We start from the raw sequence: 21923 nt of genomic DNA on the forward strand, positions 1-21923 counted from the left end.
GTTGTGTTCATTTCACCTTTACCAAGAGCTTTTATTATGAAAAGGAAAAGGGACATATTTGTTTGACAGTTATGAGTTTCGCACCTTGTGAACTGCTGTCAAACTCTACTGTTCCATGTTTGTAGATTTGTATAATAACTTAATAGTTGTTACTAATGTTTGGAATTGTGCAAACGCTTGAACCTGCAGTACTTCAATGCAGGTGTCTTTAATCGCAGCCTTTGGCAATCACATATGGTCATATCTCTATTTTGATGTTATTTTGATTAATTATCCAGCACTGAAGGATCGTAAAATTAGTCTACTGATGCCAAATAAAAGGCTCATTAAAATCATCACAATATTGTTGAATTTTACATCGGCAGCAAAATCATCGCGATTATGTCGTGGGTTATCGATGTATCACCCAGCCCTATTTGGCAGTAATATTTTTTTTCTCCCCTGAACACAACAAATACCGAACCATACCGAAACTGTGACCCTAAAACCGTGATAAAAACCAAACCGTGACAAATTTGAACCATTAAACCCCTAATATACAGTGGTGTGAAAGTGTTTGCCCCCTTCCTGTTTTCTTATTTTTTTGCATGTTTGTCACACTTAAATGTTTCAGATCATCAAACAAGTTTAAATATTAGTCAAAGATAACACAAGTAAATGCAAAATGCAGTTTTTAAATGAAGGTTGTTATTATTAACGGAAAACAAAATCCAAACCTACATGGCCCTGTGTGAAAAAGTGATTGCCCCCTAAACCTAATAACTGGTTGGGCCACCCTTAGCAGCAACAACTGCAATCAAGCATTTGCGATAACTTGCAATGAGTCTTTTACAGCGCTGTGGAGGAATTTTGGCCCACTCATCTTTGCAGAATTGTTGTAATTCAGCCACATTGTAGGGTTTTCGAGCATGAACAGCCTTTTTAAGGTCATGCCACAGCATTTGACTAGGCCACTCCAAAGTCTTAATTTTGTTTTTCTTCAGCCATTCAGAGGTGAACTTGCTGGTGTGTTTTGGATCAATGTCCTGCTGCAGAACCCAAGTTCGCTTCAGCTTGAGGTCACGAACAGATGGCCGGACATTCTCCTTCAGGATTTTTTGGTAGACAGCAGAATTCATGGTTCCATTTATCACAGCAAGTCTTCCAGGTCCTGAAGCAGCAAAACAGCCCCAGATCATCACACTACCACCACCATATTTTACTGTTGGTATGATGTTCTTTTTCTGAAATGCGGTGTTACATTTACGCCAGATGTAATGGGACACACACCTTCCAAAAAGTTCAACTTTTGTCTCGTCAGTCCACAGAGTATTTTCCCAAAAGTCTTGGGGATCATCAAGATGTTTTCTGGCGAAAATGAGACGAGCCTTAATGTTCTTTTTGCTCAGCAGTGGTTTTCGTCTTGGAACTCTGCCATGCAGGCCATTTTTGCCCAGTCTCTTTCTTATGGTGGGGTCATGAACACTGACCTTAACTGAGGCAAGTGTGGCCTGCAGTTCTTTGGATGTTGTTGTGGGGTCTTTTGTGACCTCTTGGATGAGTCGTCGCTGCGCTCTTGGGGTAATTTTGGTCGGCCAGCCACTCCTGGGAAGGTTCACCACTGTTCCATGTTTTTGCCATTTGTGGATAATGGCTCTCACTGTGGTTCTCTGGAGTCCCAAAGCTTTAGAAATGGCTTTATAATATTTTCCAGACTGATAGATCTCAATTACTTTCTTTCTCATTTGTTCCTGAATTTCTTTGGATCTCGGCATGATGTCTAGCTTTTGAAGATCTTTTGGTCTACTTCACTTTGTCAGGCAGGTCCTATTTAAGTGATTTCTTGATTGAGAACAGGTGTGGCAGTAATCAGGCCTGGGTGTGGCTAGAGAAACTGAACTCAGGTGTGATAAACCACAGTTAAGTTATGTTTTAACAGGTGGGGCAAACACTTTTTCACACAGGGCCATGTAGGTTTGGATTTTGTTTTCCCTTAATAATAACAACCTTCATTTAAAAACTGCATTTTGTGTTTACTTGTGTTATCTTTGACTAATATTTAAACTTGTTTGATGATCTGAAACATTTAAGTGTGACAAACATGCAAAAAAATAAGAAATCAGGAAGGGGGCAAACACTTTTTCACACCACTGTATATACACAAGGCTCGAAATTGCGACCATTTTGGTCACATATGCTCCCGAAATTTAATCTGTGTGACCTCAAAATATATTTGGGAGCATTTGTGCGAGTGCAAATAACTGTTGTGGTGCAACCTGTTTTCACTTCTCTACAAAACGTTCGCTAATTACTGCACTATGTGCCTGCTGTGAGCTGATACAGTGACCGGTCCACCGTTCTATTCAACATTACATAACCAATTCAACTTCATCTTTACATTCTTAACTTTAATGCAGATTTTAGATTGGTTAATATTAGCCATCAATCACTCCCTTTCACCGTGCTCCGTTGTCACGTGACAGGGAGCTATTTAGCGTGCAAAATGTAAAGAGCTGAAGAGAGAAGATGAAAAGAACACAGATTTATTTTGTAAGCCGCCTAAGTTACAGATAATGTAACTCTTGGAGTTGGTGATGGCGATCATGTGGTGAATGTGGATCCACCAGCGGAAAAGAAAGCTTACAGTTTTCGGAGAGAGTGGCTGAAAGACTTCGAATGGCTCTGCTATGAAAATGGCTCAATGCACTGCATTCACTGTAAAGCCTGTGGGACAGAGGTTGCAGGTAACACTGCGTTCGCCACTGAATCCACACATTTTAAGCACAAGAGCTTGATTAAACACGGGGAGAGACCAAGCACAAGAAATGCCGGGACAAGTGTGTGGCAAAGAATTCAGGATCAGGTTCGATTGTTGAAGCTTTTAATCATCAGGATGCTGCCGGACGTTCCGCTCAATTGGCAGAGCTGAACATGAAATTTAACCGCCTACACCATCGCCAAAGAAGAGCTCGCCTTCACTAAATTTAAACCCATGTTGCAGCTCATGAAAATGAACGGCGTTGAGATCAACATGACGTACGCAAATGACATGTGCCCATATCATTGGCGTGATAGCAGATACCATCCGCGAGGACACCGCAGTTAAAGTATCGTCAGCTCAGTACATCTCATTCATCACTGATGGAGACACTGACCTGTCTGTCAAGGAGTGTGTGATAGTGTATGTCTGCATCCTGCTTGATGGACAGCCCACAAACATCCTCGTCGGACATGTTGAGGTCGAACACGCCAATGCTGATGGTGAGGATGTTTTTTTTTTTTTTTAAATACATAGCCTATTTAGTATTATATAAATTGTAGTTGTGGTGTTCCTTAATTTTCGGTGGGTGCCCCTAAATTTTTGCTGGTGCTCCTAACTTTTTGAAGTTGGGAGCACCAGTGCTACCAAGTAAAAAAGTTAATTTCGAGCCCTGTATAACAAGGACTTTTCAACCTCTGCTGCTTTGTGCTTCACAGAAACCTGGCTGAGTGAAGCCATTCTGGACAGCGCGTTACATCTGCCGGGCTTTAAGCTGTTCAGAGCGGATCGCATCGCCGAGTTAATGGGGAAAATGAGAGGTGGTGGACCATGCTTTTACATCAATGAAAGTTGGTGTACAGATGTAACAACGTTAAAGAAGATGTGCTGTCCTAATTTGGAAGCGCTCTTTATTAACTGTAAGCCTTTCTACTCGCCACGGGAGTTTTCCTCGTTTATTCTGGTGAGTGTGTATATCGTGCCAAATGCGTGTTTGAATGCCGCGCTGCAACAGCTGACTGATCAAATCACAGACATGGAACAACAATACCCGGACTCAGTTATAATTATTCTTGAGGATTTTAACAAAGCAAACCTCACACGTCAACTGCCCAATACAAAACAGCACATTACATGCCCAAACAGAGACAGAAATATACTGGATCACTGCTACACAACAATAAAGGATGTATATCGCTCTGTTCCTACAGCAGTTTTGGGACTATCTGATCACTGTCTGGTTCATCTTCTTCCAACCTACAGACAGAAATTTAAATCTGCTAACCCTGTAGTAAGGACTGTAAAGAGATGGACCAATGAAGCAGAGCTAGAACTACAAGCCTGCATTGTATTATTGACATTGGACAATAGATAATTGGAAGAGTGTTATGGATCTTAACCCCATTGAGCTTTTGTGGGATCAGCTAGACTGTAAGGTGCGTGAGAAGTGCCCGACAAGACAGCCACATCTATGGCAAATGCTACAGGAAGTGTGGGGTGAAATGTCACCTGAGTATCTGGACAAACTTACAACTAGAATGCCAAGGATCTGCAAAGCTGTCATTGCTGCACATGGAGGATTTTTTTATGATTACAGACTGATTTCAAATCTACCATTTATGTCAAAAATACTAGAAAAGGTAGTGTCCTCCCAACTATGTCCATTTCTACAGAGAAATGGAACGTATGAACAATTTCAGTCAGGATTTAAGCCCCATCACAGTACAGAGACTGCACTTATCAGAGTTACAAATTACTTGCTCTTATCATCTGATTGCGGCTACATTTCTCTTCTAGTGCTTTTAGATCTTAGTGCTGCCTTCGACACCACAGATCATGACATCCTCATGAATAGGCTGGAGAATTACAGTTGTGCTCAAAAGTTTGCATACCCTTGGAGAATTGGTAATATATGAACCATTTTTAAAGAAAACATGAATGAGCAGGCAAAACACATTTCTTTTATTTCTTATGGGATTCATATTCAACTGTAGGTTATAACAGAATGGCACAATCATAAAACAAAACATGGCAACAATGAAAAAAATGAAATTACCCCTGTTCAAATGTCTGCATACCATTAGTTCTTAATACTGTGTATTGCCCCCTTTAGCATCAATGACAGCGTGCAATCTTTTGTAATAGTTCTTGCAGGTGGTATAGCTGCCCATTCGTCTTGGCAACATGCCTCCAGGTCATGCAAAGTCTTTGGTTGTCTTGCATGAACCGCACGTTTGAGATCTCCCCAGAGTGGCTCAATGATGTTAAGGTCAGGAGACTGTGATGGCCACTCCAGAACCTTCAACTTTTTCTGCTGTAATCACTGGAGGGTCAACTTGGCCTTGTGCTGAGGGTCACTGTCATACTGGAAAGTCCAAGAGCATCCCATGCACAGCTTTCGTGCAGAAGAATGCAAATTGTCTGCCAGTATTTTCTGATAACATGCTGCATTCATCTTGCCATCAATTTTCACAAGATTCCCTGTGCCTTTAGAGCTCACACACCCCCAAAACATCAGTGAGCCACCACCATGCTTCACAGTGGGGATGGTATTCTTTTCACTACAGGCCTTGTTGACCCCTCTCCAAACATAGCGCTTATGGTTGTGACCATAAAGCTCTATTTTGGTCTCGTCACTCCAAATTACAGTGTGCCAGAAGCAATGAGGCATGTCAAGGTGTTGTTGGGCATATTGTAATCAGGCTTTTTTGTGGCATTGGCGCAGTAAAGACTTCTTTCTGGCAACTCCACGATGCAGCTCATTTTGTTCAAGTATCGTCGTATTGTGCTCCTTGAAACAACCACACCATCTTTTTCCAGAGCAGCCTGTATTTCTCCTGAGGTTACCTGTGGATATTTCTTTGTAGTTCAGCAGTCAACAGCAGTTGTGGCTGAAATCTTTCTTGGTCTACCTGACCCTGTCTTGGTATCAATAGATCCCACAATTTTCCACTTCTTAATAAGTGATTGAACAGTACTGACTGGCATTTTCAAGGCTTTGTATATCTTTTTATATCCTTTTCCATCTTTATAAAGTTCCATTACCTTGTTACGCAGGTCTTTTGACATTTCTTTTCTGCTCTCCATGGCTCAGTATCTAGCCTGCTCAGTGCATCCAAGTGAGAGCTAACAAACTCATTGACTATTTATACACAGACACTAATTGCAATTTAAAAAGCCACAGGTGTGGGAAATTAACCTTTAATTGCCATTTAAACCTGTGTGCGTCACCTTGTGTGTCTGTAACAAGGCCAAACATTCAAGGGTATGTAAACTTTTGATCAGGGCCATTTGGGTGATTTCTGTTATCATTATGATTTTAAAAGAAGCCAAACAACTATGTGATAATAAATGGCTTCATATGATCACTATCCTTAAATAAAAGACTATTTTAAATAAAAGTTTTTTTGCATGATCAATCATATTTTCAAAATCAATGCCAAAATTTCACAATTTCTGCCCGGGGTATGCAAACTTTTGAGCACAACTGTATGTTGGCAATAGTGGACTTGCATTAGCATGGTTTAGGTCCTTCTTATCAGACCGCTAACACTTTGTCTATGTAAATGAGGAATTGTCAAATCAAACAAAAGTATGAAGTGCCACAGGGATCAGTTTTAGGACATCTGCTTTTCTCCTTATACATTCTTCCCCTGGAAAATATTATCAGGAATCATGGAATAAGTTCCACTGTTATGCCTTTGATACCCAACTTTATATTTCTCCTAAACCCAGCGAAAATTCACAATTCTCCAAATTAGCAGATTGTATAAATGATATTAAAGATTGGATGGCCAGAAATTTCCTTCTACTCAATTCCGACAAAACAGAGGTACTAATGATTGGACCAAAAACCTCTAAAAATAAACCGCTAAAATATAATTAGACTCTCGATGGATGTACTGTTACATCATCTTCTTCAGCAAAGAACTTAGGTGTTATATTTGATACCAATCTGTCCTTTGAAAATCTAATTTCCAGTGTTTGTAGAACAGCATTCTTCCACCTGAGAAATATTTCTAAATTACGACACATGCTCTCTGTTGCTGATGCCGAAAAACAAATTCATGCGTTCATGACCTCAAGACTACATTATTGTAATGCATTACTGGGAAGATGTCCAGCAAGTTCAATAAATAAACTTCAATTGGTTCAAAATGTAGCTGCCAGAGTGCTGACTAGAACGAAGAAATATGATCATATTAGCCCAATTTTATCGTCATTATATTGGCAACCTGTTAAATTCCGTATTCATTTTAAAATTCTGTTAACTACGTACAAAGCTTTGAATGGTCTAGCTCCACAGTATTTAAGTGACCTTCTACCACGCTATATTCCGTCACGTTCATTACGATCACATAATTCTGGCTTGTTAATAGTTCCTAGAATATCAAATTCCACAAAAGGAGGTAGATCCTTTTTATACTTGGCTCATAAACTATGGAATAGTCTCCCACTGTTCAGGATGCAGACACTCTCACTCAGTTTAAGTCTAGACTAAAGACTCATCTATTTAGCCAGACATACACCTAATTTATCCATCAACTCACAATTAGGCTGCTTTAGTTAGGTCTGCCGGAACCAGAAACATCCATCATATTCTATAACTCTACATAAAATTGAATGGCATCTACGCTAATATTATTCTATTTGTATCCATGTCTTATCCCAAGGTTACCAGAGCCTGCAAGATCCAGCTCCATTCCTGCTTGGTGTCGGACTTCACTGCCACGTGTTGCTGAGAGATGACGACAAACTACAGCCAGTGCTAGCCAGACATCACTTAAGTTTTTTTACTTCAGAGGATGAACTGATGCCAACTCCAACTGTAAGACATCGGATACTTCATATGCCACAGCCTGAACCTTGGACTTAGGATGGACCCCACCAAACCTCATCGAAATGACCTGCAGGTTGAACTGCGATGCACCTCCTCATTATCACTTTTGTTTACTGATGGACTACACTCTTGAAATGGAATACATGAACTATCAACTAATCACCAACAAAAGCCTTCATCAGCCAACTAACAAAGGACAATTGCATCTATGTACACTTCTGCAGTTAATCCAGGATGGACTTCAAAGACATTAGTCATTAATCTTACAGTAAAAAAAATAAAAAATAAATAAAAAATACACACACACACACACACACACACACACACACACACACACACACACACACACACACACACACATATATATATATATATATATATATATATATATATATATATATATATATAAATAATTATTATTATTTTAAACAATGGACCTTAACGCTTAATTTACACATTTAAAACCATGACTTGCACTGCACACAAATAACTAATATTGGCATTATATTCATGTTGTTTAGCCAGAGGGCAACTGGCCCCCACAGTGAGCCTGGTTTCTCCCAAGGTTATTTTTCTCCATTAACTAGTGCCCAACCGATATTATCGGCCGATATTAGCCTTTCACCAATATATCGGTATCGGCGTATACTTTACCGATATGCACCAATATGAAAACTTTTTTCAGAACATATAATGCAGAAAACAATGCTTTAGAATTGGTGTCATAGCGTAGTTTGTCCAGCAGAGCGTGCTCCGACTCCATTGTTTACAGAGCTGACTCTGAGCTGATGGTGGCTCTGCAGACAGGGCGGAGTTAAACGGTGTCTCAGTAAGTTACTAGTTTGTGAAATACATACATATTTTTGGACCTATATATTCCTTTTCTTTACACAAACTTAAATTAGCCATACCCTGTTCTGTAGACGAATAAAGTCGGCTGAATGACATTGTCTACACTTCAAGACTATAAACTATCAGAACTATTTGTCCAATGCGGAGTTCACTTTCAGAAAACCAGCTTTTGAACATTTTAAAATGTTTAAATATTTTAAACCTAAGCCTCTTTACCTCGGATCGCATTTGTTGAGCTTCTTCAGAAAATGTAAATTGCATTATGATGCTAAAATTAATTTTAGATGATAATCAAGTTCAGTTGGTCATTAAAAGTTGTGGGACAAATATACGGGACATAATGCAGTTGTGATGGCAATGCTTTAGATGATTGTTCAAAATAGCCTATTGAATATCAGGAATGTATCATATGTAAACCCTAATATTACACTGCATCAGTTTTTCTTTAATAGCTGTGCACACAGCATATACACGTCGATGGATGGTCATTATACTTAGACCGAAAATTTCCCCACTACTTGGTGCAGGTTGCCAGCTTGAACAGGGCCATGACGATTTGCTTTCGGGTCGGAACCGATGGCAACCTATGTTAGGCGCAACATCAGGACCGATATTACAGTCCTATCAGAAGGGCAACTGTTCCCTTTTGATTGCAATTCCTCATCTTCTGATTGCGTTTATTTGTGAAATTAAAATGACAGTTAGCTGTCTAATTTCAATGAATTGTCTCAATACTCTCCCCATTTTACTAAAACTTCAGAGGAAAAAAATTAAGGACATCTGGGAGGCGAATCAGCGATAAACATATTTCTGTATGAAAACGGCTTAAGGGCAGATTTCTTTTGCGATAAACCAAAACTTATGCGACAAAGTGTTTTTTAGGCATGACGTCATCATGCACACCATTTTTAGCGATAAAAGGCCATTTGAATGGAAACAGGCAGAAGACAGCAAATTTCGCAAAAAAATTACGCATTTTCACTTTGTAGATAACAAAATAGCGCGAAAAGTGGATGGAAACTAGGCTATTGTTGTCAGCTGAGTGGAAGCTAATGTGTAAACATGTATTCACCAAACTGTTTTGTTCAGGATTCACAGTATGGTACCCCCTTCAACCGAACAATTCGTCGTTGCATTTATAAAATGTAATATTTAAAAGTCTGGTTTTCCACCGTTGAAAGTTTCCCCTGAACTTGTATAGCAGAATATGGTGTAACACCGCTGCTTATCTGTTTATTTTGACTCGGCAGTATTAATGTAGTCAGCATTTGACTGATACTAAACAGTACTGATGTTTATTTATCTATTTATTTTCTTTTATTTATTCTTTATTTTCTCAGTGTTCATTTCTAGAATTTGTTGACAATGTATAATAATAATAATGTCAAATATTCTTTGATAAAAATATTTGTTTAAGAAAGCAGCCTTCTGAGTACCTTTGCATAGTCATATCGGTGCAAAATCGGTGAAAAATCCACATGGAAAAGGTCTGTTTTCATCCCAGCTCAAAAATTAAATATATCGGCCACCATATCGGTAATCGGTGAATTTTCCCTCACTAAAATCGGTATCGGTCTCAAAAATCCCATATCGGTCAGGCTCTACCATTCACCAACATATACTATAACACTATAGAGTTTTGTGTTCCTTTACACAGTCGCCTTCAACTTGCTCACAGGGGTTCTAAATACAATTATTATTTAATTTCTATACACATTTTACAATTATATTTAATCAAACTACTCAATGATCACTGTAAGACATTATAGATATTACAGTTTCATTTTTTTTTTTTTTAAAGCATGATTTCCTGTAAAGCTGCTTTGAAACGATGCGAGTTGTGAATAGCGCTATACAAATAAAAATGACTTGACCACAGGAAACAATATGCTATTGGACTTCAGAAGGCCCATTTCTCTAGTTCTATCTCTGTTGTTCACATACGCTCACTTATTTCCAGTGCAAATAGGCAGGTGGGCGGCTGTCCATTATTCATGTGCTGTAAATGATAGAGGAGGCTGAGCAGATTGTGTATCATTTCATCCATTATGCATGCAGAACTGCAAAGTGAATGCAGAGAGAGTGGAAAGAGAGAGACAGAGCTTGTCTCTTTTCAGCTACACTCAGCATGAGTCTCAGAAAAGTGGGCTTATCGGCTGCTCTCATTATACAAAATATGACTGCATGACTCCAGGACACACCGCACCTCAGCAGAGTTCACTCATTGAAAGGATTTTCCTTGTTTGTTTCAAATTATGGATTTGATGTACCATTATACTATCATGGTCTTCTTTGAAGAATTCTTTAAATATCATGGTACACTAAAATTGTAATCATTTAGAGCTATAATCAAAGTACCATCTGATACCATTGCTGTAACATGTACCACCATTGTTCTTTTTTGTAAGGGTCTGCACCAGTTCTTAAAGGTATAAATTGTTGGAAATACTTGACTTACAATAAACAACATATGCAATACCAAAAAAAACATTTTCAACTTTTTGTCTCCACCAATTAATAATTTATGGATTCAGTTTCCTCAGCAAATTTGACACAAAACCTGCTTGGCATTATCTGCTTTTCACAAGGTTTTTCAAACTCCTCCCATAGTGAACACAGCAAACTGAACAACAGCCCCTCCTAAAGCAGCCAGCAAAGGCAGATAGTGAAAGTCACGCAGAACAATGACATCAGCCCCACAATAAACAGCCAAGATGGAGGCACTGGTCTCTTTCAAAGTGTAAAACCACCAATCGATCTTGAAAATCCAGTTCTGCAAGACGAAATCTGACCAACAATCTCAACATTAGTCCCATGTGACTTGACATGTTGAAAACATTAAAGGAATAGTTGGCTCATTCTATAATTGGGGGTACATTTCAAGTCAACAAAAAAATAACAAAAACAAAGTGGTTCTAAATAAAGCAACTATTGGTTTAATGTATTTCTTCAGTGTAACATATCTATTAGTTGCAAAGCTTAAGCATCAAACACCTTTTTGATATTACAAGGGAAAGGATGTTTTCCCTAGTGAGTTTGTCAACTATGTTACGGGCAAACTGTATGCCATTACAGAGACTGATTAAATGCTAAACTTCAAGTAACACACACAATTAAGGGTTCTTTTTTCTATTCTGCCATATGTGCAATAATTCTTTTAAAATTATTTTAAGAATTTTATGTTTTTGCAGATATTCATGTGATATTTTCAGCATGGTCACTAGTGACAGTAACATTTTTTTTCATAAATATGCCTTAAATATAATGTTGGTAGTTTTAAGAGATGTTATGCAAAACTCTAACCTTTGTGGATGTAAAATATACCTTGAAGGATACCAGAAGGTGCAATCTTGTTATTTGAAATGTAAAAAAGGTGTAAAATCAGGTGTAAAATAGTTGACAGTTAAGTAAAATGATTGAAACTGCAATATCCTGTTTGTTTGTTTTTCACAAAATACAATGACACCATATACATAGGAAGATCTCTATATAACTTGCAAGGAACGATATCTAGTTAATTTTGTAAAATCAATTAAATGTCCCTTATCATCATGATTCACATGCATACACATGCACAAGGGCACACACACCCTCAGTGTCCTCTGACATATACAGGCTTAAATTCTGAAAAAAAAAACAAAACAAAAAAAACACTGATCTATTGACAATAATTCATCATCATCAGTTCACATCAGTGGACACAGTAGGGTCACGTCATCTATGTTACACAAGAATAGGCCCTAAAAGGTTACATATTTAACGTAACAGAGTTGACAATTCCCCCATTTTGACTCATAAGTTCAATGGTAGGCCTTGTCTGGCCAACAACATGTCATTTTCTTGATCAGGTTAACCTCAAATTTGAATATATATTTTAGTTAAAATCATAAAAATATTGCAAACCATTACAATGTACCCAACATAGTTGACAGTCAATTAATATACTACTTGACAATATGCTAAAGTAGTTAAGATATTGAAAAAAATTAAAGGACATTGCCATTATGTGATCAAAATGTCCCCCATAGAGGAAAATGAAATCACATGATGCTAGTCACATGCTTTTGGGATACACAATATTTTGGTTGAAGGGGGGTGCTTTTTTCGTAACATAGTTGACAGAACTTTTGTGGACACGAGTAAAATAAGATATTTTCTTTATTAAAATGTCAAACTCAATCTAAAAAAGGCTATTTTTCTGAAGTGTTTAGAATTTAAAAATAAAATATAGATAATGGTGACAAAAAAAATTATTCATTATTTTGAACTTAAGACCCACTCACTTTAAAAACGGACAATGCAAAAACTCGCAATTAAGAAACATCTTGGAAATTTCAAGCAAAATGAAACATGGGGTGCACAAAATGTTTGTGTGATATTGTAACATGCTTTCCCTTAATGGATAAAATGGGATATTTCTGAAGAAAATGGTTAGAAAATATATAATTATCATCAATGGGCACTGAATGTACCCTAAATAATAGAATGAACCAGCTACCCCAAAAATGAAACATCAGTCATTATTCTCGCCCATATATCTTTAATTTTTCCATTGAAGACAGAATTAAAAAAAGCAACATCAAAGTAGTCCATATTAGTGGTTGACCGATGTAGGTTTTTCAGTGACCGATGCAAAGGTCTAAAAAGCACTATTGGCCAAAAGCTGGTATAATTGCCAATAAACATAATACAATTTAACAACAGCAAATCAGATGTACACACATTTTATAAAATTTTTAGCATTTACTCAAATTTGCAGAAAATTGAAAAGAAAAAACCTTAAAAAACAGAAAGTGTTGACTATCCATTGACAAATCTATTGGTAGATTTTGGAACTGACACAAGGGAAAGTTAACACTTCACTTTCAAGCAAACACGGTTATCGGATTAATTGGTTTGGCCGATATATCGTTCTATCACTAGTCTTGCTGTTTAGAGCGCACAGATAAAACATCATGTTTGCTAGCGTTTAGCGGCAGATGCCTTATGTCTTAAAGGTAAATGTGTTTCTATTAGTGGTCGAAAGGCCGATAACCTATTAATCGGCCGATAACTCTTAAAATCAATTTATAAATGTAAAAAAAATGTCTTATTCTTTCTTTATTATGGTGGGCAAAGAGAAAGAGTCCAAAATGAATAAAACCTCAGATGCAGTTTGTTCAACCAAAATCCCAATAATACCCAGAAAAAAATGAAGATTTGGTGCATAACGCGGTAACTAGGATGTGCACGAGTAGTTGAATATTCGAGTATTCGTTCTGCAAAAAGTAAAAATACTAATCTAAATTTGTTACGTTTTGCTTTGCTGGCCATGTGAGATGCATGTTAAATCCTGAACACACAAAGTAAAACTGGCAGTTATAACAGAATGCACTGGGTGGCGCTGTTGAGTGTGGACATAAGTTGATCACAAGTTGATCACATTTGATGAGCAAACCGCTCTGTCAGTACGTTTAGATGGACACCAAACAAGCGAGTTATTTTGAGAATGTGGCTTATTGCGAGAAAGCTGGGTTCCTGTTTAAATGTACTGGATAAGCGGTGTACACTTTACTCCCATATATGTGCAGCTCGTCAGAAAGCAGCATCCCTGTAGCAACGTAATCCCCGTGACGCTTCTGTAAACAACAAACATGGCATCCGAGAAAGACTTTGCTAGCGGAGGGACATTCCATCATTTAAATTGGTGTGTATAAATGAGTATAGTTTGCTGAGCATGTGGATATGCTTGTTTTTCTCAACAAAAACATGAGATACAATATAAACATAACTATTATATGTCAAGTGTTTATATTCGTTAACTGCGTCAGTCTACTTCATTTGTGGTTTCTTTTTCTTCTTTTTGCTTTCATTCGATACTTTTTTTCACGCATTACTCATTTAAATATTAAAAAAAAAAAAAATAAAAAAAAACAGGACATAATATAAGCTTGTTTTGGATATAATTAGAAGCTTGCAACCTTTATGACTTTATGTAAAATAATTTTACAACGTCTCTTTCTCATTAATTACCTTCATTTAAATAATAGAATATTTGATTATTCGTTTTTTATGAGCATAAATATTCAAATACCAAATTATTGATGAATGCCCATCCCTACTTTTAAGTATAAACAAGCTTGAAACACTCCAGGGATTCTTTTTTTGAAATGATGAAAAAACTATTGGCAACTATCTGCATAGATTTTTTGCCGATAACCAATAGTTCCAAAAAGCAACTATCGACACCGATTAATCGGTAAAACCGATATATCTATCTACTTCTAGTTTCTATCACAGTTTCTGCACATATTCGTATTGAATAAAAAATATTTCCTACTCTAGCGATCATATATATTTTGTTATGAGCATTTTGTTGATTTTATTCGCATCTTATTTCCATCCAGCATTTATTTTATTTTTTTTGTGATATCCCAAACTTCGCATAAAAATATGTGGATGGAAACCCAGCTATTGATGCCAAACTGACATTGGATCTCGCATGTATAGTAACTGAACATGTCGCGTCAAGAATGTGGGCTAGAAGAAAGCTTCATCACATCAGTGAATAACACCTTTAATTACAGTCTGTTCCTCACCCAAAGCTAACATATGGCTTAAAGTGCACCTATTATTGTTTTTAAACGTGCCTAATTTTATTTTAAAGGTCTCATACGATAGATTTACATGCATCCAAGGTCAAAAAACACTTTAATTTGCTCATAAATTTAAATTGCAGCATTACCTTTTTTTCCCAGTGTCAAAAACGACTCGTTCAATGATCCGTTCTAAAGGATTCATTCTAAACTCCTCCTTTCAGAGAGCCAACTCTGCTCTGATTGGTCAGATGTCCCGGTCTGTTGTGATTGGTCTACCGCTTACAGCGCGTGTCGGAAAGGAAACGCCCACTACCATATCCGAGTTTCAGCTCCGTCTGAAAAAATGTCTGTTTTACCTTACCAATTTGAGCCCGAGTCCGATAGCGATACATCGGAAGATCAAACCGAACCACTATCGCAAGCACCACGAGAACAGGACGTTTCTCAGTGGTAAGTTTATATGTAGTTTGACAATAACTTGAGTTAGCCGGTTAGCAGAGGCTAACAGCTAACAGGCTAACAGCGTGCACTGGCTGTACATGTAAACAGACAAGAGGCAGGTTTTTTGTTACCAAATTATGTAGGTTAGTACAGGAAGTAAGTCTGGAATTACTAATGACTCGTTTCAGGTGTTCAGAATCGGTTCTTTCGTTTGGGAGTCAATAACTCCATTTGTCGTGCACTTTGATTTTTGAAACTTTGCAGACTTTTTTACATTCACAAACAGCTACAACGAAGGTAATATTTGAAAAACCATAATAGGTGCTCTTTAAGAAGACTTGGAATATAGTGCTCGAGTTGTATGGGCTACTTTTATGGTGTATTCATGATGTGTTTTGTTATTTTTGGAGCTTGACATAAGTAGTCACAATGAACTGACATTGTATGGAAAGCTGTGCTAAGAGTTCACAAAAAACAACAGTTTACTGGTCTGAAATGACATGAGGGTGAGTAAATAATGACAGAATTTTCATTTTTGAGAGAACTATTCCTTAAAAAAACAGATGCAACATGGATTAGGCTAATTAATGTGTAACTTACTAATGTTTACTGCAGTCAGATTGTGTCCGAGAGATGAATAGTGCTTTTGTTTGTTAATTCCCAGCTGTCTAAATGTTAACATGGCAGATACAACCCTAACAGAAGGTCAGAGAGTGTGTTAAATAACTAAGGTTTTTGTTTTAATATTTGAACAGACACTGTTTATCTGCCTCTTCCTGAATCAGAGGCTTTGTATTCAAATTCTGTGGTTGTCTGCGTGCGTTTGATGCACACTCACTCTTCCTGTCTACACATATACATCTATCTACATAAAGTTCCAAATTAAACTCACCAAGCGCCAAATGAGAGTAAAAAAGTTGCGCAAGTTGTGCAGTAACTTTGTTAGATATAAGATATTAATGAAATTAAGTATTTATACATGATGCAAGTAGTACTCCCTCGGTAAAGACTTTTATTTTTGCTGATTTGAATTTTTTTTAAATCGCTGTGCCACAGCTCTATTTTACTGTAATGCAGATTTTTCTCTAAATGTTCTTAATGTTTCTTAAAAAACATTCCTTAAGCTTTTTAGGGTTTAAGCAGCACTTCTTCATCCACCCTTGTAGAACACTCAATAATAAACCAGAGTGACTGACATCACATTACAACATCTGTGAGACACAGCCCATTCCTGGAAAACCCGCCTGCACACTATTCCTTTGAGCCTTACAGCCTTAGAACTAAAGACCAATAAACAATGACTAGGCCTAATTAAGTTTACAAAACTATTATGGTAGCACTAGAACATACAGATAAGTGTAATATCAACGTCATGCAAGTAACAATAGCTAAATTAATTGGTTGGACTAAAAGTCTGTAAATAGAAACGAGAGCTTCCAGAAATTCCTGATTAGCCGTCAGGTGTCAGGTGAGCGGGCCCTCCCTCCAGTGTCGTACTGTGATTATTTCTAGCGCTGTGACACCATTTTGATCTCCACAAGGACAAGCCCTGCCTCCATCACAACCATAGCACTCTCATACACAAACATGTTATTTATGTAAGTGTGTGTGTGTGTGTGTGTGTGTGTGTGTGTGTGTGTGTGTGTGTGTGTGTGTGTGTGTGTAAAACCTGTTAAAATCCCCTTGTTGTGACATCCATAGTCCCAACAAGAAAAAATGTTTATAAAATGGGTAAAATAATGTCAACCAATGAATGTCCATGATCATTCTGGTCATTTGTGATTAACGGATAAGGATTTTTTTGTTGATAATTCAAATTTAATTACAATTAGCCAGTTAATCATTCAAACCAATTAGGTTATTAGTAATGGTCGACCGATATGGGTTTTTCAATGACAGATGCCGATACCGATACCAATAGCTGGAGAGCATGTTGGTCAATGACCGATATAAATGCTGACATACAAAATACAACAGCATGTACACAAAATTTCTTAAGTGAATCAAAAACAAGGGAACATTAACACTTCTGTTTATCGGCCAAGCAAACACTTAAATTTTGGTTATTGGCAAAATGGCCAAATATCGGTCAATTAATCAGCGTGGCCGATATATCGGTCTATCACTAGTTATGTACCTATATTCACTTTAGAAATTTCTTTGACTTTTCTAAGTCTTTTAAGATTTTATGAATGTCCATGACTTCCCTTGCAACAAATCTTGAGTTCTGGCAATCTAGCCACAAATTTGCCGCTCATTAGTTTCACATGCAAAAGAGCTTGTGATTTGCCGCAAATGTATGCCAGAAGTTTGCATCTCTTCTCCTGTAGTGGTGAACCTGCAGCAAACCTTTGGCAACAATAAAAATTTACTGCAAGTTTGCCGCAAAGCTAAGTTGCATGTGAAAAGAATCAGTGGCGAATTTGCAGAAAGATTTGGCAAGTTTGCCATGAACTCAATTTTTGTAAGGGTTTTCCAGGCCTGAAGAACACAATTTCAGAATTCCATGATATTTCCAGGATTTCCATTACTTGGAACCCTGGAACCCTGTAGGCCTATATTTAGAGGTCAACCAATATGGGTTTTTTAATGGCCGGTGCCAATATCCAGAGAGCAGGGTATACGACAGGTGGTTATAATGACGATATATCACACAATTTATTATGACAGTAAATTACATCTACATAAATTGTCTACAAAATTTGTTAACTTTGGGGGCCTGGGTAGATCAGCGAGTATTGATGCTGACTACCACCCCTGGAGTCACGAGTTCAAATCCAGGGCGTGCTGAGTGACTCCAGCCAGGTCTCCTAAGCAACCAAATTGGCCTGGTTGCTAGGGAGGGTAGAGTCACATGGAGTAACCTCCTCGTGGTCACGATTAGTGATTCTCGCTCTCAATGGGGAGTGTGGCAAGTTGTGCGTGGATCACGGAGAGTAGCATGAGCCTCCACATGCTGAGTCTCCGCAGTGTCATGCACAACAAATCACATGATAAGATGCACAGACTGACAGTCTCAGAAGCTGAGGCAACTGAGACTTGTCCTCCGCCACCCAGATTGATGTGAGTAACCGCGCTACCACGAGGACCTACTAAGTAGTGGGAATTGGGCATTCCAAATTGGGAGAAAAAGGGGATAAAAAAATAAATTGTTAACTTTTATTAAGCATTACATTTACACAAACTTTAATGCAAAAATGTAACAATAACAAATAATTTTAAAAATACATATTTTTTAAGAATACGATTGTGTGTGTTTTAGATGGTAGATATTAGTTTCTCCTAGTTTCTATTTAGTCTTCCCATTTTAGTAATTGCTTGCAGATAAAGTAATTGTATGCTAACACATCAGGAATAAGTTAATAACAACAGTGCACACAGCAGTCTAGGAACCATGGGTGGTACGTGCAAAAAAAAATTTAAAAAAATGCTAAAATCTGGGTTCCATAGAGGCACTTAAAATGGAAGAGAATGCGTCCAATTCGTAAATGTTAAAATATTCAGTTACAAAAGTACAGCCACTACACATAAAGGATATGCGTCTTAACATGATTTTTGTGATAAAATCACTTACTAACCCTTTCTTTGTAAAGTTATAGCCAATTGCCATGACGACATAACATTTTTCCTTTTTTTTTTTTTTAGAGAAAAGTAGGGACGAGTCAAATAATTTTTTTTTGGTTATCATTATTATACCACAAATGCTGTCGATTGAGCTTAACTTTTATTGAATCCGAAATTGTCCTTTAAGAAACCAATCGGGCAAACAGGAAAATGTATCCATAAAGAAATATAGGTAGTGGCTGCCTGATATATATTGCAGCGGCCGATAAATCGGCTGATATTTGGTATTTTTAAATTGTCAGCATCGGACGATTTAAAGGCCTTAGCGATATATCGGTCAGCCACTACCTATATTACGTTATGGAGAACGGATGTAAAAGGAACATCTCCTCAAGGTTATGTGTACAAGCATGTGGATGTGTGACATGTACTGTCATTCACCAGGCCCCTTTGCTCCTAGTTGTCATAAAAGCATAATAGAGGCGAGGAAGTAACTAACATAATAGTGACATGACTGCTAGAGGATTTGTCATGGCTTTTATGAGGCAAAATGACTCAAGCAGCAGCAATACGAGATGTTTATCGTATAGCAGTTCAAATTGTAAATCCAATATTTGTCAAAATAATCTAAATATTTTTGACTAAATTGTGCGGCACTTATCTAATATGTTCATCTTAAGCATCTTTTGAGTTGCTAGGGTACTCTATATGGTGTCTGTAGAAATCAAATACAAATACTCCTATCTTATGTTTGTTTGTACTTTTTTACTGGCAAAAGCAGCTTACCGTCTTCATTATTGCTGTCTAAGAATGAATGTTATTGTCTGACCAATAGAAAATGAGACATATCATGGCTAAAATCATATTCTGTCCAAGTCAGACTTCCTCTCCCTGTCTGAGAATGAACAGATCTGATTCAGTAAGACTTTAATGACAATACCTATCAGTGTTGGAGCTTGAGGTCTGACACAGGCATGTCAGTGACCATGAATACTGCAAAACAGGTGGTTACATCAACATTTCAGGGAGAACAGGACAGGGGGGCGTTCACTCTCCCTTGTATACACACAATACTTAATAAACAACAAAAGAGGAAAGATGAAATTACTTTAATGGTGTGAAACAGCAATGGATATCTTCGTGGTTTTAATTTTCCTTTTTGGTATTTTGAAGCTCTCAAGGACACTACGGCTATGTAACTTCATCTATGTGCCGCCAACTTCCCCATATTGCGCTCCCCTCTCACTTACGCCCATTTCATTGCAATGAATGGCGACGGGCGTCCGCTTACGTCAACTACGTAACTCGCGTTCGTGAATGACACCCTAGGTAAGTGAATAGATCGCGCAGCTGGGAACGCAACGATTGAGGCGTTTATCTCACAAATAAGTTGCATACAGATACAAGTAGCGAGGTGAGAGTTTGTGAAATGAGTAACGTAGCAACCAACCTGCCGACGAAATTTTCAAGCACGGAGCTTTTTCCGGCGCTCTGTCCTCCCACCACTGCGATCTGCGGCAGGTCTAAGTTACAGCTTTGGCCAATGGAACTGAAAGCATCTTGGAGTTTATTGATCAGGGGGATCAATTCCTCCATCCCCCGGTTGCCCATGGTTTCTGGCCGTCTCTCAGCGCTCAGGAACGGGCTCGCAGCAGCAGGGAGCTCGGGTTACTGTCAAGTGTTCAATTTCCACCCTTCAAACACTTTCAGTCCAGTCTATCAAAGACAAATTACTCATAAAACATTCAGTAACGGTCAGGTGATGCGTTTTACGGCGCTTGCATTAAGATTCGTGTAGTGGTCAGAGGCTCAATCATTCGTAAACTCAAGAAACAAAACTTCTCGCTATCATCCGGTCAGGCGACATCCGACCTCCACCGGTGACGCCAGTCCCGCCTCCTGTCAACAACTGTCGTGATATCTGATTGGCTCTCATGAGCGCTTCCTGGTGTGTTCTTTCTTTCGATTGGTTCAACCTTCGTTTTAGCCGCAAAAGGCGGAGGAGTTGCTATTGGACAGCAAAAATGTCAATTTAGTTTCAATCAAAAGACTGATTTCAATAAATATTTATATATAACCATACATAAATTCATAACCATAGGAACTTCCTTATAAATTATATATATATATATATATATATATATATATATATATATATATATATATATAGTCGGTATTTTGATACTAATTTACTACATTTTCATAATGAATTTGACAAATAAAAATCAAATTTTTTCTTTTTTCTTTTGAGAATAACATTAAAGGAATATTCCAGGTTCAATACAAGTTAATCAGAATCAGGATCAGAATGAGATTTATTGCCAAGTTTGCTTACACACACAAGGAACTTGTCATGGTGACAGAAGCTTCCAGTACAAAGAGAATACAACTTAAATATAAATATACAAAATATAAATATAAATATACAAATGTACATATATACATATAGTGACATAATTTAAAAAAAATAAATAAGATGTAACAGATAAAAAAGAGAAATATACAATAGTGCAATAATGTTGTTTGAATATTTTATATACAGATATACAGTTATGTGCAGGTGATGTAATGTATTGAACAAGAGTTAGGATATGTTAAAGAATATACATGAAAAATGGATATAAGTAGGAATGGATGGATTGAATATTGCACATGGTTGTACTGACCAAAGGAAAGTATTTGGGGGCAGTTTTAACTGTTCATGAGGTGGATGGCCTGAGGGAAAAAACTGTTCCTGTTCCTGTTCTGGTGCTCAGTGCTCTGCAGCACCAGCCAGAGGGCAACAGTTTGAAAAGGAAGTGTTCTGGGTGAATGGGGTCAAGAGTGATTTTACCAGCCCTTTTTGTTACTCTGGATGTGTACTGTTCTAGCAGGGTGGGTGGGGGAGCGCCAGTAATCCTCCCAGCAGTCT

The 21923-nt window shown here is 37.7% G+C and overlaps 1 protein-coding gene across 7 annotated transcripts in view; it reads right to left on the reverse strand.

Annotated features, from left to right (window-relative positions):
* LOC127451631 (dynamin-2-like) overlaps nucleotides 1–20892 on the reverse strand; it is an 84281-nt gene extending 63389 nt beyond the window's left edge. For 6 of the 7 annotated variants that reach the window (XM_051716459.1, XM_051716456.1, XM_051716460.1 and 3 more), the window contains exon 1: nucleotides 20463–20892. In XM_051716459.1, the coding sequence (XP_051572419.1) occupies nucleotides 20463–20623 (161 nt within the window). In that variant the 5' untranslated portion in view covers nucleotides 20624–20892. The remainder of the gene's footprint in view (nucleotides 1–20462) is intronic. The other variant, XM_051716457.1, reaches the window with a different exon arrangement.
* Nucleotides 20893–21923: the final 1031 nt, after the last annotated feature.

Source organism: Myxocyprinus asiaticus, chromosome 14 (genome assembly GCF_019703515.2).
Source record: "Myxocyprinus asiaticus isolate MX2 ecotype Aquarium Trade chromosome 14, UBuf_Myxa_2, whole genome shotgun sequence".
Classification (NCBI taxonomy): Eukaryota; Metazoa; Chordata; class Actinopteri; order Cypriniformes; family Catostomidae; genus Myxocyprinus; species Myxocyprinus asiaticus.